The 26,626-nt window shown below is 50.4% G+C and overlaps 1 protein-coding gene and 1 non-coding gene across 6 annotated transcripts in view; both read right to left on the minus strand.

The window, feature by feature from the left end:
- Window positions 1–15,195, minus strand: part of LOC100191576 (Seed maturation protein) — a 37,626-nt gene extending 22,431 nt beyond the window's left edge. For 3 of the 5 annotated variants that reach the window (XM_020541845.3, XM_020541846.3, XM_008656025.4), the window contains exons 1-5: window positions 14,822–15,195; window positions 14,231–14,411; window positions 13,961–14,102; window positions 13,794–13,863; window positions 13,535–13,710 (exon numbers count right to left, since the gene is read on the minus strand). In XM_020541845.3, coding sequence (XP_020397434.1) covers window positions 13,547–13,710; window positions 13,794–13,863; window positions 13,961–14,102; window positions 14,231–14,411; window positions 14,822–15,026 — 762 coding nt within the window. In that variant the 5' untranslated portion in view covers window positions 15,027–15,195 and the 3' untranslated portion in view covers window positions 13,535–13,546. Of the gene's footprint in view, window positions 1–12,578; window positions 13,186–13,305; window positions 13,711–13,793; window positions 13,864–13,960; window positions 14,103–14,230; window positions 14,412–14,821 lie in introns of those variants that run through there. The other 2 variants (XM_008656026.4, NM_001137006.1) reach the window with 2 other exon arrangements.
- LOC111590058 (small nucleolar RNA snoR145) lies at window positions 13,021–13,163 on the minus strand. The gene has a single exon (XR_004852348.1). It is a non-coding gene; the product is annotated as a small nucleolar RNA snoR145 (small nucleolar RNA).
- Window positions 15,196–26,626: the final 11,431 nt, after the last annotated feature.

The following is a 26,626-nucleotide window of genomic DNA, read 5'->3' on the forward strand; positions in this document are numbered from 1 at the left end:
GAGCTCCTTCCCATCTCCCAGCAAGACGAACGACTTGGCGCGCCGCGCCAACCGCCGAGCTTTGGCTCGGTCGAGGGGTAGTTCTCCTCGGTGGAGATATTGCAGGTACGGGGTCTGCCATTTTCGATTAGGCGTGACCCCGCTTCGCCCCTCCTCGACGCGCAGTGCCTCACCCTCGGGGGCCGAGGGTACCTCGGGCCGAACCGTGGGTACCTCGGACCGAGCCGAGGGTACCTCGGGCTGGGCCGAGGGTGACTCGGGCTCGGGCGTGTCGTCGATCTTGACGGAGGGTTGATGCAGGTCTCAGGAGAAGGCTTCCGGGGGAACCGTTATTCGCCCCGAGGCGGTACAGAGGCAGGCCTCTTTCGCCGAGGTGCGGGATGAAAAGGCTCAGGGCCGCAAGACATCCCATGACTCTCTGTACGCCTTTCAAGTCCTTGATGGCCCCATGCTGGTGACGGCTGCGATCTTCTCCGTGTTGGCTTCGATGCCCCGCTCGGAGACGATGACCCCCAAGAGCATGCCTCGGGGTACCCCGAAGACACACTTTTCAGGATTGAGCTTCACGCCTTTCGCCTTGAGACATCGGAATGTCACTTCAAGGTCGGAAAGGAGGTCGGAGGCTTCCCTCGTCTTGACTACGATGTCATCGACGTAGGCCTCGACCGTCCGGCCAATGTGTTCGCCGAACACATGGTTCATGCACCGCTGGTACGTCGCACCCGCATTCCTCGAGCCGAATGACATGGTGACATGGCAGTACATGCCGAAGGGTGTGATGAAAGAAGTCGCGAGCTGGTCGGACTCTTTCATCCTGATTTGGTGACACCCGGAGTAGGCATCGAGGAAAGACAGGGTTTCGCACCCAGCAGTGGAATCCACGATTTGATCGATGCGAGACAGAGGGTAGGGAACCTTCGGACATGCTTTGTTTAGACCAGTGTAGTCTACACACATCCGCCATTTCCCTCCTTTCTTTCTCACAAGCACAAGGTTGGCTAGCCATTTGGGATGGAATACCTCTTTGATGAACCTTGCCGCCATTAGCTTGTGGATCTCCTCGCCTATGGCTCTGCGCTTTTCTTCGTCGAATCGGCGCAGAGGCTGCTTAACGGGTCGGGCTCCGGCTCGGATATCCAGCGAGTGCTCGGCGACATCCCTCGGTATGCCGGGCATGTCCGAGGGACTCCACGCGAAGACGTCGGCGTTCGCGCGGAGAAAGTCGACGAGCACTACTTCCTATTTGGGATCAGCTCGGAGCCGATCCGGACTTGCTTGTAGGCGTCGCTGCTGGGGTCGAGGGGGACGGACTTAACCGTCTCCGCTGGCTCGAAGTTGCCGGCATGACGCTTCACGTCTGGCACCTCCTTAGAGAGGCTCTCCAGGTCGGCGATGAGGGCCTCGGACTCGGCGAGGGCCTCGGCGTACTCCACGCACTCCACGTTGCATTCGAACGCGTGTTTGTACGTGGGGCCGACGATGATGACCACGTTGGGGCCCGGCATCTTGAGCCTGAGGTAGGTGTAGTTGGGGATGGCCATGAACTTCACGTAGCATGGCCTTCCCAGTACCGCGTGGTAGGTTCCTCGGAACCCGACCACCTCGAACGTCAGGGTCTCCCTTCGGAAGTTGGAGGGTGTTCCGAAGCAGACGGGAAGGTCGAGTTGTCCAAGGGGCTGGACGCGCTTCCCGGGGATGATCCCATGGAAAGGCGCAGTGCCTGCCCAGACCGAGGACAGATCGACACGCAGGAGCCCGAGGGTCTCGGCGTAGATGATGTTGAGGCTGCTGCCTCCGTCCATGAGGACCTTGGTGAGCCTGACGTCGCCGACGACGGGGTCGACAACGAGCGGGTATTTTCCCGGGCTCGACACGTGGTCGGGGTGGTCGGCTTGGTCGAAGGTGATGGGCTTGTCGGACCAGTCTAGGTAGACTGGCGCCGCCACCTTCACCGAACAGACCTCCCGACGCTCTTGCTTGCGGTGCCGAGCCGAGGCGTTCGCCGCTTGCCCACCGTAGATCATGAAGCAGTCGCAGACCTCGGGGAACTCTCCTGCCTGGTGATCTTCCTTCTTGTCGTCGTCGCGAGCCTTGCCACCCTCCGCGGGTGGCCCGGCCCTGTGGAAGTGGCGCCGAAGCATGGCGCACTCCTCAAGGGTGTGCTTGACGGGCCCCTGGTGATAGGGGCACGACTCCTTGAGCATCTTGTCGAAGAGGTTGGCACCTCCGGGGGGTTTCCGAGGGTTCTTGTACTCGGCGGCGGCGACAAGGTCCGCGTCGGCGGCGTCGCGTTTCGCTTGCAACTTCTTTTTGCCCTTCTTCTTGGCACCGCGTTGAGTTGACGCCTCGGGGGCATCTTCCGGTGGGCGGCCCTGGGGCTGCTTGTCCTTCCGGAAGATAGCCTCGACCGCCTCCTGGCCAGAGGCGAACTTGGTGGCGATGTCCATCAGCTCGCTCGCCCTGGTGGGGGTCTTGCGACCCAACTTGCTCACCAGGTCGCGGCAGGTGGTGCCGGCGAGGAACACGCCGATGACATCCGAGTCGGTGATGTTGGGCAGCTCGGTGCGCTGCTTCGAGAATCGCCGGATGTAGTCCCGGAGACTCTCCCGGCTGCTGTCGGCAGCTTCGGAGGTCCCAGGAATTCCCAGGGCGCACGTACGTGCCCTGGAAATTGCCGGCGAAGGCTTGGACTAGGTCGTCCCAGTTGGAGATATGCCCCGGAGGCAGGTGCTCCAACCAGGCGCGAACGGTGTCGGAGAGGAACAGGGGGAGGTTGCGGATGATGAGGTTGTCATCGTCCGTTCCACCCAGTTGGCAGGCCAGCCGGTAGTCCGCGAGCCACAGCTCCGGTCTCGTCTCCCCCGAGTACTTTGTGATGGTAGTCGGGGGTCGGAACCGGGTCGGGAACGGCGCCCGTCGTATGGCCCGGCTGAAAGCCTGTGGATCGGGTGGTTCGGGCGAGGGACTCCGATCCTCCCCGCTGTCGTAGCGTTCCCCACGCCTGGGGTGGTAGCCTCGGCGCACCCTCTCGTCGAGGTGGGCCCGACGGTCGCGGTGATGGTGCTCGTTGCCGAGGCGACCCGGGGCCGCAGGCGCTGTGTTGCGCGTGCGCCCGGTGTGGACCGAGGCTTCTCGCATGAATCGGGAAGTCGCGGCATGATGTTCCGAGGGGTACCCCTGCCTTCGGGAGGCGGAGCTCTCGGCCCGTCGGACCGCGACGTCCTCTAGGAGATTCTTGAGCTCTCCCTAGATTCGCCGTCCCTCGGTGGTTGATGGCTCCAGCATCGCGCGGAGGAGCATTGCCGCTACAGCCAGGTTCTGGCCGATTCCACTGGAAGCGGGCGGCGGCCTCATCCTGACATTGTCGGCGATGCGGTGCTGGAAGCCCTGGGGTGGATGACGCATTTCTCCGGCCGGAGGCTGGCCCGCCCATTCCTGTCCGACGTTCCGGCGGATCGGCTCAAGTGCTCCTGCTCCCTCGTCGAGCCTGGCCTGCACCCCGCGGATTTGCTCGAGCTGTGGGTCATGGCCCCCCTCCTGAACGGGGACCACAGCTAGCTCCCGTGGGATGTCAACGCGAGGCACCGGCCTAGGGAGATCACCGTCCTCCGGCATGCCGAGATGGTTGCCTTCGGAGGGACCCCCTAGATCGACGTGGAAACATTCGCGGCTTGGGCCGTAGTCCTCGTCGCCGAGGCTGCGGCTACCGTCGGAACAGTCGGAAAGGCAGTAGTCGCATGCGGTCATGAAGTCCCGCATGGCACTGGGGTCGCCAAGTCCAGAGAAATCCCAACAGAAGTCAGGCTCGTCGTCTTCCTCGGACCCAGAGGGCCCGTAGGTCGAGACGTCCGTCAGCCGGTCCCAAGGTGACAGCATACGAAACCCCAGAGGGTTCAGACTCGCCTCTACGAGAGCGTCCGCCAAAGCGAAGTCGCTTGGCGGGTCGAGGCTGAATCCGAAAGGCGTGAGATGGGAATCGGTCGGTACCTCTTGGTCGACGGGCGGTGATGAAGTCACGTCGGGGACTGACTGCACCGTCGTCTCAGGTACGAGGGTGACGTCCAGCAAGCCTTTCGCGAGCGTGCTGGCGTCGTCCGTTTGCTCGGAATCGGCGCGTTGCGGGGAGACGGCGCTCGTCCTCGTCTCAAACGCGAGGTCGATGCCCGACGCGCCCCCCGTTGGGGCGCTAGCGCCGTCGACTCGCTCGACAGCCGACGAGGCGCTGCCTCCTGCTTGGCCTTGGTTGCCCCGCCTCCTCCTCCGTCGGCTGGGGGGAGGACGGGGTGAGCTCGAATGTTGTTCTTCCACCACGCGGGGAAGACGTCGTCGATTCCGCCGCCGGCGGGCGGGCTGCCGGCCGCCATTGTCGCTGTCGCACGGCGGTGGAAGGAGTATCATGTCGTAGCTGCCGTCGAGGGACATGAACTCAAAGCTCCCGAAACAGAGCACCGTCCCGGGCCGGAGAGGTTGCTGGAGACTGCCCATCTGGAGCTTGACGGGAAGCTGTTCGTCAACACGCAGCAGGCCCCTACCTGGCGCGCCAACTGTCGGCGTTTCGAGACCGGGGGGTCCCTGGGCCGACGAGTGAATGTCGCCGCGTGCCCCAGCCCAGATGGGTCGGCGCGAGGCTGAGCGCGAAGGGGGGAAGTGAGGTGGCCGAAGATGGGCGTGAGAGAGGTGGAAATCCCGCGGCCTTCGTGTTCGTCCTGCGCCCAGGTCGGGTGCGCTTGTAGTAGGGGGTTACAAGCGTCCACGCGGGAGAGGGAGCGAGCGGCCTCACGCGAGCGCCTGTCTCGTCCTCGTCCCCGCGCGGCCAACCCTCTATAAGCGGGCCCTGGTCCTTCCTTTTATAGGCGTAAGGAGAGGATCCAGGTGTACAATGGGAGGTGTAGCAGAGTGCTACGTGTCTAGCGGAGGAGAGCTAGCGCCCTAAGTACATGCCATCGTGGCAGCCGAAGAGGTTTTGGCACCCGGTTCGTGTGGTGTCGTGGCCGTCGGAGGAGCGCTGGAGCCTGGCGGAGGGACAGCTGTCGGAGCGAGTTCTCGCTGACGTCTTCTTGCTTCCGTAAGGGGGCTGAGAGCCGCTGTCGTCAGGGAGCGTGCGGGGAGCCATCATTGCCTATCTGGCGGAGCGAGCCAGATGGGACGCCGGTCTCGTTTCCCGTAGCCTGAGTCAGCTTGGGGTAGGGTAATGATGACGCCTCCCGTCGATGTGGCCGGTCCGCGCCCTAGGTTGGGCGATGTGGAGGCTCCTCCGAAGTCGAGGTCGAGTCTGTCTTCCGTGGCCGAGGTCGAGTCCGAGCCCCTGGGTCGAGCGAGGCGGAGACCGTCGGCTGAGGCCAGGGCGGAGTCTGAGCCCTGGGTCGGGCGAAGCGGAGTTCGTCGTCTTCCGGGGTCGAGCCCAAGTCCGAGCCCTGGGTCGGGCGGAGCGGAGTTCGCCGTCTTCCGGGGCTTTGCCCGAGTCCGAGCCCTGGGTCGGGCGGAGCGGAGTTTGTCGTCTTCCGGGGCTTTGCCCGAGTCCGAGCCCTGGGTCGGGCGGAGCGGAGTTCGTCGTCTTCCGGGGCTGAGCCCAAGTCCGAGCCCTGGGTCGGGCGGAGCGGAGTTCGCCGTCTTCCGGGGCTGAGCCCAAGTCCGAGCCCTGGGTCGGGCGAAGCGGAGCTTCCTATGGTGCCTGCGGCCGGGCCTGACTGACTGTCAGCCTCACTCTGTCAAGTGGCACCGCAGTCGGAGCGGCGCAGGCGGCGCTGTCTTTCTGTCAGGCCGGCCAGTGGAGCGGCGAAGTGACAGCGGTCACTTCGGCTCTGTCGACTGAAGGGCGCGCGTCAGGATAAAGGTGTCAGGCCACCTTTGCATTAAATGCTCCTGCGATTTGGTCGGTCGGCGCGGCGATTTGGTCAGGGTTGCTTCTTGGCGAAGACAGGGCCTCGGGCGAGCCGGAAGTATGTTCGCCGCTGGAGGGGGGTCGGGCGAAACGGAGATCCTCCGGGGTCGGCTGCCCTTGTCCGAGGCTAGGCTCGGGCGAGGCGTGATCGAGCCCCTCGAATGGACCGATCCCTGACTTAATCGCACCCATCAGGCCTTTGCAGCTTTATGCTGATGGGGGTTACCAGCTGAGAATTAGGAGCCTTGAGAGTACCCCTAATTATGGTCCCCGACACCGCCATTTAGCCGAAGCTCCCCTGCACGTAGCTTCGGAGCAACTCCAACCTTCGTCACGATCATGCTTTCTACATCGTACATGCTTTTAGCCCGAGTCCGAAGGTACCTATTCACATGTCATACTTGGAAGATATTGTTAAATCACGTTTTTGAGGACCTTCAGAGGACGAAGGCCTCTAACAACTACTGAACAGTCTTAGAGCTTAATTCGTTACGAATCAATACGATACAAAGTAGATCAAACACACAGAAGACATAGATTTAACGTGGAAAACCCCTCCAGGCGAAGGGAGAAAAACCACAGGCGTCGGCCAGCAACAATATCACTATTTTTCGGGTGGTTACAGACCGCAAGAGATTTACAATGAGATGTTGAATCTCCTGCGGATTACAAGTGAATTTATAAAGGCGAAACCCTAATGTGAGTAGGGAATAGTTGCTACGGGAAGTTAGAAGCTGCTATGTTCACTTTTATCTAACATCCACCTCCATGTGAGAGCAGTTTTTTTAGACACTACGCTTGCAGAGCTACTTAGGGTGTGTTTGGTTGAAGAGTGCGAGAAAATAGAGTGACTTCATTCTAATTTTATGGATGTTTTGTTTCCAACAAAATAAGAGCGGAGCGACTTCTGAATCCCTATATATAAATTTATCATAAATAGTTAGAACGCTCTCGCTCCACAAAAACGACCAGATGCGAGCGCTCTCCCCCTCTCCTTCCCTCTACACTCATACATGCTCTATTCTATTGTTCAACCAAACAAAAAATGTAACGGCTCTGTTCTTTTTGACAAACGCGGAATAAAACGACTACATTCTCAAATACTGGAATGGAACAACTCTATTCTATTTAACTCTTCAACTAAACACAACCTTAAATAATCTAAAACTATTAAAAGAACTTGTGCCATAGGATCTTGAAATTTTCTGTAGAAATACAAGTAAAATTTATTTATAATTCGTACACCATAGAAAAGTAAGTATGCTAATAGTTGAGAAAAAAATCAAGAGTTTTATTGCTTCTTATCTATACCACTATATAATTCACTAGTTCAAACTTTGCAAAACTCATCCAACCAAATCACTCTCATACCCATAAGCTCCACTAAATCCACCAAACAAAATACACCGTCAAAATAAATACATCTGAACGTTGGCCTCTCCCTTACTCAAATCCAATAAAAAATATTATTTGGATCATATCTCATCCTCTCCTTCACCTATGAACAAACATTATTTAGATCATCTCTCATCCTCTCCACCTACGACACCACCGCCCCCGGCCTCTCCCTCCCTGTCACTTGCGCCGCCATCGGCGACCCCTCCCATCGCGCCATCACTGTCAACCCCTCTCCTCTTCTCCGCGAGATCGTAACGTTAGCACAGGCTATATACTAGTCTGTTAGCGTGTATCAAGATATGTAACAACATCCTAGTTTGTAGCTATATCAGTTTAGATTAGCATGTAAACGCATAGACTGTTACGAGGGCTTATCCCTGAAATTATGCTGAGCTTATCCTATAAATCGTACCTATAAGTAATCAAGTCATGCCACCAGAATGAGAATGAGGTGAGCAGCCCAATCTAATCTTTTAACTTGGTATCGCAGAGCCAAGATCCATTCTTCCTTCCATCCTCCCTCGCCATGTCAACCACCACTGCACACAGCAGCTTCTCAGGCGTTACCTCTGCTCCTTCCCTCAGCACCGCCATCACCGTCCGTCTCTCTCGCACCAATTTTTTCCTGTGGAAAGCTCAAGTCACGCCGATCCTTCGTGCTCATCAGCTGTTCGGCCATGTTGATGGCTCGCTTCCACCACCGACTCTGGTCATCACCACCGGAACTGGAGTCGATGCTCTTCAGGTTCCCAACCTAGATTACCTTCGTTGGTTCGCCTCTGATCAACTTGTTCTTTCAGCACTCCTTGCATCCATGTCTGAAGAAATGCTAGGCCAAATGACCCAGCACACCAGTGCTGCTGCTGCCTGGTCTGTGTTGCACGCTATGTTCTCCTCCCAAAATCGTGCCCAGATCATGCAGGTTCACTATCAGCTTTCCAACGCCAAGAAGGCGGATCTCACAGCCGCTGCCTACTTCCAGAAGATGAAGGGGTATGCTGACACCATGGCTTCTTTGGGTCACCCCCTTTCTGATGAAGAAGTCCTCGGCTACATGTTGGTCGGGTTGGGCTCTGATTTTGAGTCCTTCGTCACGATTGTTGCCCTGCGTGATACATCGATGGATCTCAATACCTTCTTCGCTCATCTTCTGAGTGCCGAAGCTCGTCTCCAACGCTACACCTCCACCGGTGAGATCCATTCCTCGACGAATGTTGCTACTCGCCATCCCTTCAACACTCGTAGTGGTGGCCGTGGTGGCCAGAACCGTGGACGAGGCGGTTCTGGTCGTGGCGGTGGCGGCGACGACAGCCACAACTCCGGACGTGGCGGTAGCGGACCTAAGCCAACATGTCAGGTATGCAACATATATGGTCATGATGCGCTACACTGCAGGCAGCGTTTCAATCATGCGTATCAGCCTGACGATACTCGTGAGCGTCAAGTGAACGCCGCTGCGACTCCTTCCTACTCGGTCGACACAAATTGGTATCTGGTCAGTGGTGCCAATGATCATCTAACCAGCGACCTTGATCAACTCAGTCTGCATGAACGTTACACTGGCAAAGACACAGTTCAGGTGGCTAACGGATCAGGTTTGTCTATTGCTCATATTGGTCACTCGTTGATACCTGGTTCCTCACGTCCACTCTATCTTCACACTATTTTACATGTTCCTAGTGTTCGTAAGAATCTTCTGTCCATTCAAAAATTAGCTCATGATAATGATGCGTTTGTGGAACTTCACCCATCCTTTTTCTGTATCAAGGATCAAAAATCACGGAGAACCCTTCTACGCGGTAAAAGCTTCAATGGTCTGTACGCGGTGCCATGCTCTAAGTCTTCATCACATGTGTCCCACCATGCTGCTCTGTCTAGCCACTCAGTTTCCTCTGATCTGTGGCACTGTCAGCTTGGTCATCCATCCTTTAGCGTCGTCGACTTTATTGTCAAGTCCAATAAGTTAGCGTGTACACCGCGTCAGTCATCTAGAGTATGTGATCCTTGTCAACGCGCCAAGGCTCACCAATTGCCATTTCAAAAATCAATGCATGTAACCTCTTCCCCTCTTGAACTAGTCCACTCCGATGTTTGGGGGCCAGCTGTTACATCCGTTGGTGGTTTTAAATATTATGTTAGTTTCCTTGATGATTTCAGTCGTTTCACATGGATTTATCTTCTCAAACGAAAATCTGATGTTGAGCATGCCTTTCATCTATTTCAAGCGCATGCTGAACGCCAGCTTAATTGCAAACTCCGCACTCTTCAGTCCGATTGGGGAGGCGAATTCCGTCGCCTCTCTCAACACATTACACGATAGTGCATTCATCATAGAATTACCTGTCCACATACCTCCCAACAAAACGGCGTAGCAGAACACAGGCACAGACACAGTCGAAACTGATCTTACTCTTCTCACCAACTCGTCCCTTCCTATACGGTTTTGGGATGAAGCCTTCCTTACTGCATGTTATCTCATCAATCGCATGCCCACCCGTGTGCTTCAGAATTCTTCCCCTATGGAAGCTTTGTTTCATGAGTCACCTAACTACAATTTTTTGCGTATATTTGGTTGTGCCTGTTGGCCAAACTTACGCCCCTACAACAGTCAAAAACTAGCTTTCTGATCCATCCAGTGTGTGTTTCTGGGCTATAGCTCTATGCACAAAGGCTATAAATGTTTAGATCGATCTTCCGGCCGAATTTATATTTCTCGAGATGTTGTGATCGATGAAGCCGTTTTCCTTTTGCCTCATCTTCCACACCCTCTGATTCTATCTCCACTTCCTTGTTTCCTTCTGAAGAACCAGCTATTTCCAATGACCATATGCAGCATTACAGACTTGATTTATTGCTACCTAATGGCTCGCTCGAGCCTCCTTTTGCCACAGTTTTAGGTTCTACAGGTAGTCGCTGTTCAGATGACCCACCTGCTGCTGTCGATCAACACTCCAGTGCAACTGACGATGTTCCACCACCACACACTGAGCAGCATTCCATTTCACCAACAAATTGCTTGGCTTCACCATCTGCTGCGCCTGCACCCCCTAAAGTTGTGGCAAAAGAGTAAACTTTTGTATCCATTCCATCTGGTACTGATGTTGCAGCTCCACAAATGGTAACTCGATTCAAGCATAATATTGACAAGCCTCGGATTCATGCTGATGGAACTATCCTTTATAATCTAAGTCAACGGGCTTTCTTTACTACACCCTCGTCATATAAAACAGTCCTGGCAGATGACAAATGGTGTCAGGCTATGCAGGATGAATTTCTAGCCCTTCGGCAGAATAACACTTGGACTCTGGTTCCTAAACCCCATGGTCAAAATATTATCAGTTGTAAGTGGGTTTTTCGTGTCAAACAACATCTTGATGGCTCCATTGACAAATTAAAAGCTCGGCTCGTTGCTCGGGGATTCACACAGCAGTATGGCATCGATTGCCATGAGACTTTTAGTCCGGTTGTTAAACCGGCTACTGTTCGTCTCGTTCTTTCCCTTGCAGTCTCTCGTGGATGGCACACCAGGCAAATTGACATCAGCAATGCTTTCCTTCATGGTTTTCTTGATGACACAGCATACATGCAACAGCCTCCAGGTTTTCAAGATGCCTCTCGACCTGACAATGTTTGTAAGCTTCACAAGTCCATTTACGGTCTAAAACAGTCCCCCAGGGCGTGGTACTCTCGACTTAGTGAGCGCCTTTACCAGCTTGGTTTTTCTTCTTCAGTTGCTGATTCTTCTTTGTTTATCTACTTGGCCAACGACATCACCATGTTCATGCTTGTGTACGTTGATGATATCGTCATTACCAGCTCCTCTCCTGAAGCAACAAGGCAATTACTGCAGCAACTCTCAGTCTCTTTTCCTATGAAGGATCTAGGTTAGTTAAATTACTTTCTTGGTATTGAAGTGACTTACAATTCTGGGGGCATGACACTCACTCAACAGAAATATGCTAGAGATATTCTTAGTCGAGTTCATATGGAAAACTGTAAGTCAGTTGCCACTCCTCTTTGTGCCACTGAAAAATTATCCAGAGCAATTGGGAAACCTCTTACAGACAAGGATGCTTTTGTCTATCGGAGTACAGTGGGGGCTCTTCAATACCTTACTCTCACACGACCTGACTTGTCATTCTCAGTTAACAAAGTATGTCAGTTCCTCTCCAAACCCACAATCCTACACTGGGAGGCTGTCAAGCGCATACTCCGGTTTGTAAAAGGAACTTTGAATACTGGACTGTCATTACGACCATCAAGATCTAGTTTACTAAGCATCTTCACCGATGCAGACTGGGCGAGATGCATTGATGATCGACGTTCAACTGGAGGCTATGCCATTTTCTTTGGGCCAAACCTTATCTCATGGAATGCTCGCAGCCGAGTACAAGGCTTTAGCAAATGATGCAGCTGAAGCAACATGGATACAATCATTGTTGAAGGAATTGCATGTTATGCAGTCAAGACCGCCTGTTTTGTGGTGTGACAATTTGGGTGCTACATACTTGAGTTCTAATCCTGTGTTCCATGCTCGTACCAAGCATATAGAAGTGGATTTCCATTTTGTTCGAGAGAAGGTTGCAGTAGGAAATATGGATGTTCTACATATTGCTTCAGGAGATCAAGTTGCAGATATCTTCACCAAGCCAGCTACTAAACAAATGTTGCAGCGACTAAGACCCACTCTCAACCTTGTGGCTACCGGTTAAGATTGCGGGGGGCTGTTAGCGTGTATCAAGATATGTAACAACATCCTAGTTTATAGCTATATCAGTTTAGATTAGTATGTAAACGCATAGTCTGTTACAGGGGCTTATCCCTGAAATTATGCTGAGCTTATCCTGTAAATCGTACCTATAAGTAATCAAGTCATGCCACCAGAATGAGGTGAGCAGCCCAATCTAATCTTTTAACTTAGTCCAAGTAAACGACACAAAGGGGGTGATCAATATATATGTTACTGGAGCTTGGCTCGTGTCTGAAACCTTTTGTGGGATAGGCTAAACTTACTATACAAAAATATGTTACATGAGACAGAAACAATACAAACCTTTTGTGGGAGCAGTTACTTGCAAAGGTCCATAGTTGCTATGTTGCGGCAAGCGTTTTAACAGATCAGAAGGTAGTACTCGACAACACAGATCAGAAGGTAGTACTCGACAACAGGGCGACACCAACAAAAGTTTTGCAGCCATGATATGTCTTATAAACTATGAGTTAGCAATAATGATATATAGAAACCGTAACAATGCATAGGCACCTAACTAGTGCAAAGTTAACTTTTGACTACTCAGAAAGCAAGAACCTGCACTTTATTTTGAGACAGAGGAAGTATGTACTACGCCAACAAGGGGGGCTCAATCTTCATTTCAGAAATGAAAAGGCATTGTACTTGTAACCATTGAAACTTAAATTGCAGTCACTCAATTTATAATTCTGATAGTCACAAAGTAACATAACTGATCATTGAAACCCAAATCAAATGGCCTAAAACCAAGCATATGTAATTCAACTAGAAGCTGCTACTAGATTGTACAATCTTGACATTCAGATTGTATCCTTTCTTAAAAGTATGGATGTCTAAAGACATCCAGACATCATACATAGTTTACGAAATGCAGTGAAATGTAAGCACCATTGAAGCATTGTACGACATGGTACAATCCACTCATGCTTTCGGGTCAAGCACCTGCTAGGACCTTCCCCAAATACAACTCACGTGAACAATTTAGTTCAATGCATTTGTGGCCATGGTATAAAATGCTGTGAAATATCAAGCAACATTCAAGCATTGTACGACATGGCACAATCCATATGTGAAGGTTGTAGTGTTAGAGAGCTCTCATACTTTAAAATCAAGCCTCTGCTGGGACCTTCACTATGCATAGGGGATGCACACACACCTGAAGACAATGGACCACATTATCAAACTAGACCAATTACTATCCCTGCGTATGAACAGAAATGTGCACACTTCACTAGCCTAGTACTTGCAAAAGGCGCCAAGTCAACAATAAAGGTGTATGGCAAAGTTCACATGACATTGATAGAGCGCGTGATATGTTTCAAGCTTCCAGGCAAGTATGCTGAAAGTTGAAACCAAAAACAAGATCAACAATTTTCAGCAGATCAAAGTGTCAGTCACACCAGAGTTGCCCATACAGATTATATACTATCAACTAGAGACCAGGACCAAGCACCATCCTTCAAGGAAGGTGTGACTTAACGTGGGTGTTGATTCATATCAAGTACCTTACTACCAATCTAGTGCTTCTTATCCTTGAGGCCCTTTGGAATCTTCGATAGGCACTTCTCATCGAAGATGGCATAATACTTCTTCAGTTCGATCATAGCCTTCTCACCAAAAGCATCAACCTTGTCCTCATATTTCTCATACAGAACAGGTATAGTGTACAGTGCCACAAAGACTGCAATGGAGGCATAAAATTTCATTCAAAACTTGAATCAACACCAAGAGAAAAGTTAGCAACAGATGAATCACAGTTATTACCAATATAGAACAGTGTCAGGAAGTTGCAACAGCTCCCAAGAACTGAAAAGAGCCAGAGACCTGCGATAACCTGCAATAAAGAAAAGCAAAATTGCAGGACATCAGCTCGATACCAAGAATATCCACACACACACTAGGCACAAAATGCCCAAAGAGAACCAACATACAATTAGGAATTTCTTTAGATCGTGTCCATGTCCAATCTCCCTCAAGGTAGCAAAGCCCCTGTTGATCTCGTATCTCAGTGTCAGTGCAACATTAACAGACACATCCTCAGGGATTTTCACCTCAGGAATGTTTGGTGGGGACCTGAAAATCAGCAACACCACAAATCGAAGATCTTATAAAATGTTGCTCGTGTGCCATGGCAATTAGAGCAGACTGCGATAGAGAACGAGTTCAGTTTCATTTGAACATCAGGAATCCCGAAATCTCACTTGTTGATGAAACTGGAGGCGTTGGACCACAGGAACAGGATGGCCAGCGAGACGATGAGACAGTGGCACACCAAGGTGAGGAGATGGTACTCCATAACCTCGAACAGGAGCCAGATGGCCGTGGCACCAGCGAGTACCCCGCCTGAGATCTTCTTGTTCCTCCATAGGACAAGATCGGCGGCTGCAAGCGCAATTGCAAAGAAATAACCGCGTCAGTCCAAACATCCCTAACGAACAAGTGGACAGCTAAGCTAAACATTCCAGATCCGTTCCTCAGTGGCTAAGTCCAGATCGAACAGAGCACGTTAGGGTTTAACGGTAAGGACAAGCTGCCAACGCTGACCGCTATAGCTGATGTCAAAGAGAATCTTCAAGTTACTTAGCAAATACGCTACATACGCCAAAACCAAGGCCCAAACACTTTTTCAGTTTCAAATCATGATGGAGCTTATTAACAAAGTAACGAACTAGTATTGTATTCTGCAGCAGTACAAGGTAGCACGAGCAAGCACAAATATAGCTAGATCGGATCTAGAGGGAGAAAAGGAGAGAATCGGGTATACAAATCGGGGGGAAGGGAGGATGGCTTACGCTTGCCGCCGCCGAGGACAGAGTGGACGGGCCTCTCGCGGCCGAAGAGACGGTAGATCTTGGCTTTCATGGCCTCCGTCGCCGACGCCGAAGAAGACCCCTTCTTCTTCTCGTCGTCCGAGTCAGACGACGACGAGGAGTCCCCGCCGTGGAACTTCTCGGAGATCTTGTCCATCACAGACTGCTCCTCCTTATGGTCGGCCATGCTCCTCCTGACCTGATGAGAGAAACCACACACTAGCAAGCTTGTTGGCTGTGCCTGGTGGTTGTTCCTGCGCGGTGTGCGTGTAGCAGGCTAAGACGTTTTTTATAAACGGCGCATGATTCGATCCTCACCGTCGACTTCGGCGACCTTGGCAGTTGCCGTTGGATGCGATGCGATGCGAGCGTGGCCCGTGGCTCGTTTTGTCCGCGCAAGTAGAGTAGGTGTAGGTATCTCCATGGAAAAGGAGAGGGTCCCGCCTGATCAAGGAGCCAGGCAACAGATTCAGGCCCAGCGGCAGTGACACCACACATGAGGCCCAACGCCATTGGGCACGTCGTTGGGACCCAAGAGCAAGATGGAGATCGGGAGGAAAGCGTCAACGACCGTTCGACACGTGGCACGAAGGAGCCCTTTGAGCGGCTTGTGGGTTGCAGCATTGCAGGTTGGGGCGGTCATGGGAAAAGAAGATTGGTGGTCAAAGGAAAAAAATGTACTCCTATACAGTTTCCAAAGGAAAAAAATTAGCGTTTGGAGTAGTCATACGTATGGAACATATCTCATGCGAGACACCACGATAAAGCGGCCATAGTTATTTTTTATGGGCAGTCTGATGCCGCCGAAATAAAGAGTTATTTTCGGCGGCCGACATAATTCGGTAAAAATAATTTTTTATTTTCGACGGCTGACGCAGGTCGCTGAAAATAAGGCTATTTTCGGCGGTCATTAACACGGTCGCAAAAAATAAACGAATTTAAATCGTCAGCGTCGATTTCATCTCTGCTTCTTCTCTTTCTCTCAGCCGACGCCGCTAGCTTTCTCTCGCCCACGTCGCCGACGCACCGCCCCTTCCCTGTCCTCGCCGTGCCACCCCGGCCCCGTCCCGCCGCACGCCACCCCAGCCACCGCTCCACGCCCCGAGCCCTTCTCCATAAACAGGTTATTTTTTAGTATTCTATTTCATATTTTTGGCGGTCGTTATTTAATTGCCGCCGAAATTAGTATATATTTGTAATTGTTATTTGTTTGATTAGTGTATGTGATTAGTATTATTGTTTAGTTCGATTACATTAATGTATTAAGGGTATATGTGGTTCAGTAATTAGGGATATATTATATTGTGACATTACTTTCATATTAATATGTGATGTTATTATATTAGTTTTATAAGTATATTATATTGGTATGTCGTTCACTGGTCATATTAGTGGTATGTGGTACTTAGTCTAATTTGGTTATTGGCATACCATTCTTTGTTTTATATATAAGTAATATATAGTTTAGTGACAGCGAGGTTATATTGCCAAAATTTTCTTTGGGTCCTGCTAGTTTGTAGGTTTAGAACCTATCATTGCCTATATATGTAAGACCAATAGTCTCGACGAAATTAAATAATTTTTTTCACGATATGGTTCAGTTTAACAGTCTCAGACATGACTAAAGATCGTGCATGGATTTATAATGGATGGAGTAGGAATGGACATCATCCTAATGATTGGGTACCGAAGACCAAAGTTAGCGTGCATGGATATACATGGTTGCTTACAACGCATAGGTGCAACAAGCAATAAACGTGAGTGTCTTATTTATTCTCAACACGGTCGTGCATTTGTCCTATAACTAATATATTGTTTTTGCAACAGTCTTGGTTTTCAGAGCAGGCACAACAACAACCATTCGTTTCCCTCAATTTCAGCCACCGATGCCTCAGTGGGGATTACATGCTCCGCCACCTCCACCTCAGGTGCTTCAATTTAGTTTAGGCTTGTGGTTTGTATTAACCTTTTAAATCTTGACTAAACTTAATTTTGTAGGGATCCGGGGTTATGGGCCACAACATGCCACCACAGGTCATACCAGCACCAGGAGGAGCTTATGCAGAGGAGGGAGCTACTACATGAGAGGTTAGTTTGACAAACAATTCGTTTGAATAATGATCATGTAAACACTGTAGTTATTAATATATTCTTTTTTCTTTAGAATCTAAACTAGTTAAACGACTTCGTTAACAACTTGTTCGCTTCTGGAGGTAGTGATCACAACTCAAACGACCCCGATATGTGATGATTTGAGTCTTTAGTGAATTGTGAGTTTTGTGTTATCTTGTAGTGGACTATGTGATGTATTTGTGAACAATTCTGAACTGTGGGCTCTATTGATATTTTGGTGAACTGTGATGTACTTGTCGGGTACCATAATTAGGGGTACCCCCAATGCTCCTTAATCCGGCTGGAAAACATCTTTAGAACAAACCATACACGACTGATAAAACGCGGTTCAAGTCAAGGCCACGTCTGCCGAGGGACGCGACCTCATTCGAGCCTAGCCTCGGGCGGGAACAGTAGTCCCGGACGGATTCACGCCTCGCCCGAGGGTCCCCTCAGTCAGCAGACGCACCCTCGGCTCGCCCGAAGCCCAGCTCGGGCAGACTGTGTCGTGCAGCGACCTTGGCCAAAATGCATAAGGAATATGATCAAAAGCATAAAACACATGTATGCTATAAATCAATCCAAGTTCCGCGAATCTAAGACATTTAGCTCACTACGCAGCCTCCAAAAGGTCTTCTCATCTAGAGGCTTGGTAAAGATATCGGCTAGCTGGTTCTCGGTGCTAACATAAAACACTTTGATATCTCCCTTTTGCTGGTGGTCTCTCAAAAAGTGATGCCGGATGTCAATGTGCTTTGTGCGGCTGTGTTCAACAGGATTATCCGCCATGCGGATAGCACTCTCATTATCACATAGGAGTGGGACTTTGCTCAGATTGTAGCCAAAGTCCCGGAGGGTTTGCCTCATCCAAAGTAGTTGCGCGCAACACTGTCCTGCGGCAACATACTCGGCCTCAGCGGTGGATAAGGCAACGGAAGTTTGTTTCTTTGAGCTCCATGACACCAGAGACCTTCCTAAGAATTGGCACGTCCTCGATGTACTCTTCCTATCGACCTTACATCCAACATAGTCGGAGTCTGAATATCCAATTAAGTCAAAGGTAGACCCCTTTGGATACCAGATCCCGAAGCAAGGCGTAGCGACTAAATATCTAAGAATTCGCTTTACTGCCACTAAGTGACACTCCCTTGGATCGGATTGAAATCTAGCACACATGCATACGCTAAGCATAATATCCGGTCTACTAGCACATAAATAAAGTAAGGACCCTATCATAGACCGGTATGCCTTTTGATCAACGGACTTACCTCCTTTGTTGAGGTCGGTGTGTCCGTCGGTTCCCATTGGAGTCTTTGCGGGCTTGGCGTCCTTCATCCCAAACCGCTTGATCAAGTCTTGTGTGTACTTCGTTTGGGAGATGAAGGTCCCATCCTTGAGTTGCTTTACTTGGAACCCAAGGAAGTAGTTTAACTCGCCCATCATCGACATCTCAAACTTTTGAGTCATCACCCTGCTAAACTCTTCACAAGACTTTTGATTAGTAGAACCAAATATTATGTCATCGACATAAATTTGGCATACAAAAAGATCACCATCACAAGTCTTAGTAAACAGAGTTGGATCGACTTTCCCAACCTTAAAAGCATTAGCAATTAAAAAGTCTCTAAGGCATTCATACCATGCTCTTGGGGCTTGCTTAAGTCCATAGAGCGCCTTAGAGAGTTTACACACGTGGTCGGGGTACCGTTCATCCTTGAAGCCCGGGGGTTGCTCTATGTACACCTCCTCCTTGATTGGCCCGTTGAGGAAGGCACTTTTCACATCCATTTGGAACAACCTGAAGGAATGGTGAGTAGCATAGGCTAACAATATGCGAATTGACTCTAGCCTAGCCACAGGAGCAAAAGTCTCCTCAAAGTCCAAACCTGCGACTTGGGCATAACCTTTTGCCACAAGTCGTGCCTTGTTCCTTGTCACCACCCCGTGCTCGTCTTGTTTGTTGCGAAACACCCACTTGGTTCCCACAACGTTTTGTTTGGGACGAGGCACCAGTGTCCAAACTTCATTTCGCTTGAAGTTGTTGAGCTCTTCCTGCATGGCTAACACCCAGTCCGGATCTAGCAACGCCTCTTCTACCCTGAAAGGCTCAATAGAAGAGACAAAGGAGTAATGCTCACAAAAATTAACTAATCTAGAACGAGTAGTTACTCCCTTGCTTATGTCACCCAATATTTGGTCGACGGGATGATTCCTTTGAATCGTCGCTCGAACTTGGGTTGGAGGTGCCGGTTGCGCTTCTTCCTCTATCGCATGAACATCTTGTGTTCCCCCTTGATCACACGCCTCTTGTTGATGAACTTGTTCATCGTCTTGAGTTGGGGGATGCACCATTGTTGAGGAAGAAGGTTGATCTTTCTCCTTTTGTTCCAGTGGCCTCACATCTCCAATTGCCATGGTGCGCATTGCGACTGTTGGAACGTCTTCTTCATCTACATCATCAAGATCAACATCTTGCTCTCTTGGAGAGCCATTAGTCTCATCAAATACAACGTCGCTAGAGACTTCAACCAAACCCGATGATTTGTTGAAGACCCTATACGCCTTTGTATTTGAGTCATAACCTAACAAAAAACCTTCTACAGCTTTGGGAGCAAACTTAGAATTTCTACCTTTCTTCACTAGAATGTAACATTTGCTCCCAAATACACGAAAGTAAGACACATTGGGTTTGTTACCGGTTAGAAGCTCATATGAAGTCTTCTTGAGGAGGCGATGAAGGTAGACCCGGTTTATGGCGTGGCAAGCCGTGCTCACGGCTTCCGTCCAAAATCGTTCGGGCGTCTTGAATTCACCAAGCATCGTCCTTGCCATGTCTAGTAGCGTCCTGTTCTTCCTCTCTACCACACCATTTTGCTGTGGTGTGTAGGGAGCGGAGAACTCGTGCTTGATCCCTTCCTCCTCAAGATACTCCTCCACTTGAAGGTTCTTGAACTCGGACTCATTGTCGCTCCTTATCTTCTTCACTTTGAGCTCAAACTCGTTTTGGGCTCTCCTTAGGAAGCGCTTGAGGGTCCCTTGGGTTTTAGATTTATCCTACAAAAAGAATACCCAAGTGAAGCGGGAAAAATCATCAACTATAACAAGACCATACTTACTTCCTCCTATACTTAGATAGGCGACGGGTCCGAAGAGGTCCATATGAAGTAACTCCAGGGGTCTTGATGTTGTCATCACACTTTTGGCATGATGAGAGCTTCCCACTTGTTTACCTGCTTGACAAGCTGCACAAGGTCTATCTTTTTCGAAGGTTACATTAGTTAGACCTATCACATGTTCTCCCTTTAGAAGCTTGTGAAGGTTCTTCATCCCCACATGTGCTAAACCGCGATGCCACAGCCAGCTCATGCTAGTCTTAGCAATTAAGCATGCATCAAGACCGGCCTCCTCTTTTGAAAAATCAACTAAATAAAGTTTGTCGTCTAGTACACCCTTAAAAGCTAATGAACCATCACTTCTTCTAAAGACAGACACATCTACATTTGTGAATAAACAGTTATATCCCATATTACAAAGTTGACTCACAGACAACAAGTTATATCCAAGCGACTCAACTAAGAACACATTAGAAATAGAGTGCTCGGATGAAATAGCAATTTTTCCTAACCCTTTCACTTTGCCTTGGTTCCCATCACCGAATATGATAGAATCTTGGGGATCTTTGTTCTTGACGTAGGAAGAGAACATCCTCTTCTCCCCCGTCATGTGGTTTGTGCATCCGCTGTCGATAATCCAGCTTGAGCCCCCGGATGCTATATATATATAGGCTTGGGTCTTAGGTACCCAACTCATGTTGGGTCCTGTCGGTGTTTTGGGTCCGACCGCACACCCGGGGTTGCCCCTCAAGGTGTTTTGGGAGTAGGATGGTGTCGCCGACTGTAGCTAAATGGTTCGTGCCAGATGCACGAGGAACAATGGACAGTGTTTACAGGTTCGGGCCGCTTTGAGATGCGTAACACCCTACGTCCTGGCGAGTATGCTTTATGTAATGGGTTACAAGGTAGCTCTCTAAAGCTAGAACGTAGAGAGTTGAGGTGGATGGCTGAGTAGTGGGATCGATCGTCTTGAAGGGGTGCCCCCTAGGCCTTATATATTCGACCGTGAGGCAATACATGCGGATGAGATAACAAATTGCTCCTAAGAGATAGTGAACTGATCGAGTCTATCTTCCTATAGTTCTGCCGACTTATCTTCGCCCGGTTCCGTTGTACGGGGCTCCAGCGCGGGAAAGTCGGATCTTCAGTTGTGGTTGCTTGCTCAACGTTGTCGGACCATTCGGGCTCGCACCGATCTGGCCTTATGTCGATCTGCTTTACTGGTCGCTCCTCCCCAGGCCCGCGAAGGAGTGACCTTACGATTTATTGGGCCCTTCGGCCTTTCGTGAGGTCTTTTATCCTTCCAGTGGACCCGGGGGATATCTGTCCCCACAAGCCCCCGATCTTTGGGTTGATTTTGAGATAATCGGCCCAAGGATCCTAGGTCCAGCTTGCGGTCTTCGTTTATGACAAGAAAATGCTTTCCAGGCAGTTTGGTAAAAACGATTTCTTACTGTTTCCTTCTGCTTTAATCACTCGAAAACTGGAGCTTTGTCTCATACTCACGCCTTGGAGATCGGCATTTCGTATTGCAGGACCTTGAACTTCATTGGGTGCGCCGGAGGTGCACCCAATGGGTGTAGCCCCCAAGCTTCGAGTGGATTTTGGATAATAATCCACTCGAAGGTCTTCATCAGAAATCATTTTTATTTCCCACTTGGACTTTGGTTGGAGGTCAGCCTTGTCTTTAACTTGCCTTATGCCTTAGAAGTTGGCATTGTTTTGACTTGAAATGGTGATCCATGGGGTGCACCTGTAGCCCCCGAGCTTTGAGTGGATTTTTGAAAATAATCCTCTCGAAGGTCTTCATTTCGTGTCCTTTTGCTGAGAGTCATCTTTTCTTTTTTCGAATGCCTTAGAAGTCAGCATTATGTCATCGATATTATGCTTTAGAGGTCAGCATTATGTCATCGATATTATGCTTTAGAGGTCAGCATGTATTTTGTCTTTTGCGGCCGAGTTTGTGATCCGCCCATATCTTGCTAGGTGGTGCAATTTATTTGCTCTGCGACTGATTGGACATTTGATGGACGTTCCCTGGCTAGTCTTCACGTCGCTTCTGTCGGTCAGATTTTGTACTTCACCGGCTATATTTGGCTTTCCTTTGATCCTTACTGATATCTCATTTTTGTCTTGAGGTATTCATTGCATGCCCTACACGGATGTGATAGTTTTGAAAAATATACTGATAATTCCTGGGCGTCCCCCCAATGGGTGTGGGCAAGGGACGGCTTGGTACGCTGAGTGTTTTAGCCGGCTGCTTCTGAGTAGTAATGTGATGTGACGGCGGGTGTAATCATATCGCTCGCGCGGTTGACTGGAGTCCCAATGGGTGTTGCGTTGCGTGAAACGGCGTCAGCTGTCTGACGTATCTTCAGACGGGTTGAAGTGTATATTGAATATTTTGCGACTGTTCAGTGACCGTGGTAGGAGGTGAGCGGTTGCCTTCTTCTTCTATAAATAGTGCCTTTGCCTCTCTGGTTTTTTCACATCTCTTGTTGTTCTCCGCTGCTTGCTTTCTTCCTCTCCTTTCATTTCCACCATGGGCAAGAGCAACAAACGCAAGCGCGAGCCGACTCCTCCCTCGGAGGATTTCAGCGACTCGGAATACTCGGAGGAGGAGTTCTCCTCCGAGTCCGAGGGGTCTCCGGCTCCCGTCTCTCCCCCAGCGTCGTCTGACGATTCAGACGACTCCCAGGGGCTTGCCGCGGAGGTCTGGACTTATATCCGGGCCGTCGAGCGCTCTGGGTTCGAGGGCTCGGATGAGTTGGAGTACTCCTCGGACGAGGAGGACTCGTCCGAGGAGGGCGGTGGCGGCGATGGCGAAGACGACGACGACGACGACGGAGGCGACGGCGGCGATGATGGTGACGGCGGCGGCAGGGGTGGCAACAGCGGCAGCAAGGGTGGCAACGGCGGCAGCAGCAGGGGCAGCAACGGCGGCGGCAGCAGCAAGGGCAGCAACAAGGCCAGTGGCTAGATGCTACTGGTCTTTAAATGTTAGTATAGTATTATGAAATAATGTAGTAGTATTTAGTAGTGTAGAGTAGTATAGTGTAGCGTAGTAGTAGTAGTAGCAGTAGGGAAGTATCAACTCATAATGAGTTGATTTGTAAGTACTGTAACTTCCCTTAATGAAGAATGATTTCGTCTCCTCTGTGTCGATTATTTTGCTTCGTAGTCAGTTAATCTCTGTCGTGATATTTATTGCCTGTGATGTTCTCTACCTGTTATGTTTGTGGCATAACTTAGAGTTCTTGAATCATTCCTCCGCTCGCCTTATTTGTGAAGTTGATTCCTTTGGAATAGTAACTAAATAACTCGGGCATCATATCGACACTTTTAGGGGTGATGGCCGAGCTATTATTGTCAACATTTACGCATTTGAAATAGCGTCCGAGTGATGACGAAGCCATGTCAGCGTCGGAATGACTGATGACCACGTCAGCGCTTTTAGAGGTAACAGCTGAGTGACTTATGACGACGTCAGCGTTTTAGAGATAACCGCCGAGCGACTGAAGACGACGTCGGCGTTTTAGAGATAACTGCCGAGTGACTTGAAGACGACGTTGGAGTTTTAGAGATAACTACCGGGCGACTGAAGACGACGTCGGAGTTTTAGAGATAACTACCGAGCGACTGAGGACGACGTCGGCGTTTTAGAGGTAACTGCCAAGTAATGACGTGGCACGCCGGTGTTTTAGAAGTAACCGCCGGGTGATGACATGGCACACCGGCGTTTTAGAAGTAACTGTCGGGTACTGACTGGGTGCTTTTTGGAAACGGTATCTGACTCATGAATATCCCATATGTACTGCGCTTTCAGCCGCCTCTGCTTTCTGTGCCCTAGTTCTTGCTTTCCTGCCTCCAGATCCTTTCTGCCATTCGGCTCCCGCTCTGTTCGCCAGTGGAGTTGAGATGGCGCCCAAGCGAAAGGCCTCGAGTTCATCCGCTGTGGTGATTCCCCCCATCGACCCCAACAACCAGTTGCCTTTCGCAGGTAACCATATGTCTGTTGTCTCCGAGCCTGACCTTCTCCACCTCGTGTCCATCGGGGTCCTTCCCCCGAGGGAACTCTGTTCTTGGCGGATTTGCCATGGGGTCACTGTCCCGACAGAGGATACCCATGAATCCGTGATTTATGTTCCTTTTCTTCTCCGCGGTCTCGCTCTTCCCATTTCTCCCTTTTTTCGCGGCCTCCTTGATTTCTATCGTCTTAATTTGACCTATCTGAATCCCAATTCCATTCTGCAAATTTCCATTTACGTTCATTTATGCGAAGCTTTTCTTGGCGTCCTGCCACATTTTGGACTGTGGAAGTACTTGTATCACTGTCGCCCTGGGATGGCCGGGGGGCAGCATCAGCTGGTTGGGGGTGCTAGTTTGGAGATGCGTCGTGGGAGGAAGACTGACTATCTTGAAATCCCTCTCAAGGACAGTATCAAGGGATGGCGCTTGGAGTGGTTTATTGTTGAGAACCACAGAAGTTCTCTCCCCCCACGGTCGGGGAGACAGCCGGACGTTCGCACTCCGAGTTGGACCGAGTCCCCCACGGATCAGGAGGTGGCTGAGGCAGGGGCTTTGCTAGCTGAAGCTAGACTGCTGAAGGAGAGGGGTCTGACTGCAGAGGCTGTGGTTGCTGATTTTGTCTTCAAGAACATTCAGCCATTGAAGGACAGGGCATACCCGGCTTATCTGTACCGAGGTTTAGCTGACTCAACTCGGGTTACCAACAGAAGAATTCCCGCTGTAGATTTGGTGAACCGACTTGAGATGATTCTTAGAGGTAAGGTATCAAATGTTGGTGCCCCAGTGGCATACTCAGCCTGGAACCTGCCCCCTTCCAAGGCCTTCACTCTTTTTGTGTCGAATCCACCTGTCGCTGATGGCGGTTTGGGCCTTAGAGTGCGACCCTCTGCCGAAGAAGTTAGCGCTTTGGTTGCCTCTCTCGGGGAAATTCTTGATGATGAACGGCAGGTCCACTTTGAGGTGCCTTTGGATCCTAGTGATGCAGAGATAAGTGCTATGCTTGATATGCTGGCTGAGGACTCTTCTGATGCTGTTCCTGCTGGGACATTGGTGGTGGCGCCTCTCCCAAAAGCTGATACAACCTTGGATATTCAGAGACCTATCAGTGTTCGCCCGAGACGCCCTTGCCGAGCCAATCAACTTGATTCTCCTGCTGATGAGCAGAAAAAGAAAAAGAGATGTCTTCGGCGAGTATCTAGTTTGGATCGGGACGTTGGTCCTTCGGTTCCTGCTGCTGAGGAAGTGTCTGTGCCTGAGTTTACTGACGCTGACCCCATTGGGTGTGCTCCATCTGCTGCTGATCCCAATGGGGGTGTTGTTTGTGTTGCTGATGAAAACGACGGGGAGGAAGAATATGAGGTCCCTTTGACTCGGAAGAACAGTCGGCAGTATGTCGCCAGTGGGGAAAGTAGTGGAGTTCCTTGGAGCGCGGTCTTGAGGGTCAGGAAACTGACTTGGATCGTCTTGTTCCCATGGAAGTAACTGAGGGACCTTCAGCCTTAGAGGCGGCTACTGTAGAGAACTTGGTCCTCAAGGATGGTGTTGACACTTACCTAGCCCCCGAGGGTGTTGCCGGGGATGACTCGGCTCGGGTGGGAAGCGCAAACCACTGCCCAGCCCCCGAGGGTACTGCCGGAGATGATCCGGCTCAAGTGGGTAGCATGAACTATGGCCCAGCCCCCGAGGGTGTCCGAGCGGGGTCTCCCTCTTGTACTTCCATGGATGTTCACGCAGGATCTCCTCCACACTCTGGTTGCATGGTGGTAGCCCAAGCTTTGGGCCAGGGAGTCGCTTTAGAGGCTAGCGTTCCCGCTGACCAAGTTTTGGGCTCTGTTGATGGCACTGAGTTGGTTCCTGCTGGTTCATTGCGAGCTGCTTCGGGTGGCGACCCTATGCCAAGTCATCAATTGATCTCTCACAATTTGGGAGTCCCTTCGTTCTTCTCCAACCTCCAGGTACTGTGATATATCCTAGCCTGACTTTTACACCGTACGAACTGCTGTCATTACACTCATCTGTTCTCCATATCAGGCATTGGTGGACGGGATGGCTAGTCAGCTGAGGTTGCAAGTTGCTTCTGTTCCAGAAGGAGCTTCGTCTCTGGCACGTTGGAATCCGGTGTTGCTTCAACATCGTGTCTCTGACTTGGAGGCGACAAATGCTGGTTAGTGCTCTTTTGCTTCTCTTTGTCTACCTTATTGAACTGCTTTACACTTTGACCCTTTTTGCTTGATTGTCTCTCGCTAGATATGGCTCGGCAGATTTCTGCTCTTGAAGAAAAACATTCTCAAGGTCAGGCCGAACTGGTCCGGCGGTGTTCTGATTTTGAGGAAAAGTATTCTCAAAGCCAGACTGAGCTAGGCCAGGTCTCTGCTGCTCTGAACGACGCTAACATGCTGAACTCTACTCTTCGCGCTCAGCTTGATTCTGAAAAGGTGACTTATGTACTATTCCTTGTATTGCTGTGTTCTTATTGCTTGCTTGATGTTTGAAGGAGCTGATTCTTGCTTGCAGGAAGAAAAACGTGCCCTTG

Source organism: Zea mays, chromosome 8 (assembly GCF_902167145.1).
Source record: "Zea mays cultivar B73 chromosome 8, Zm-B73-REFERENCE-NAM-5.0, whole genome shotgun sequence".
Taxonomy (NCBI): domain Eukaryota; kingdom Viridiplantae; phylum Streptophyta; class Magnoliopsida; order Poales; family Poaceae; genus Zea; species Zea mays.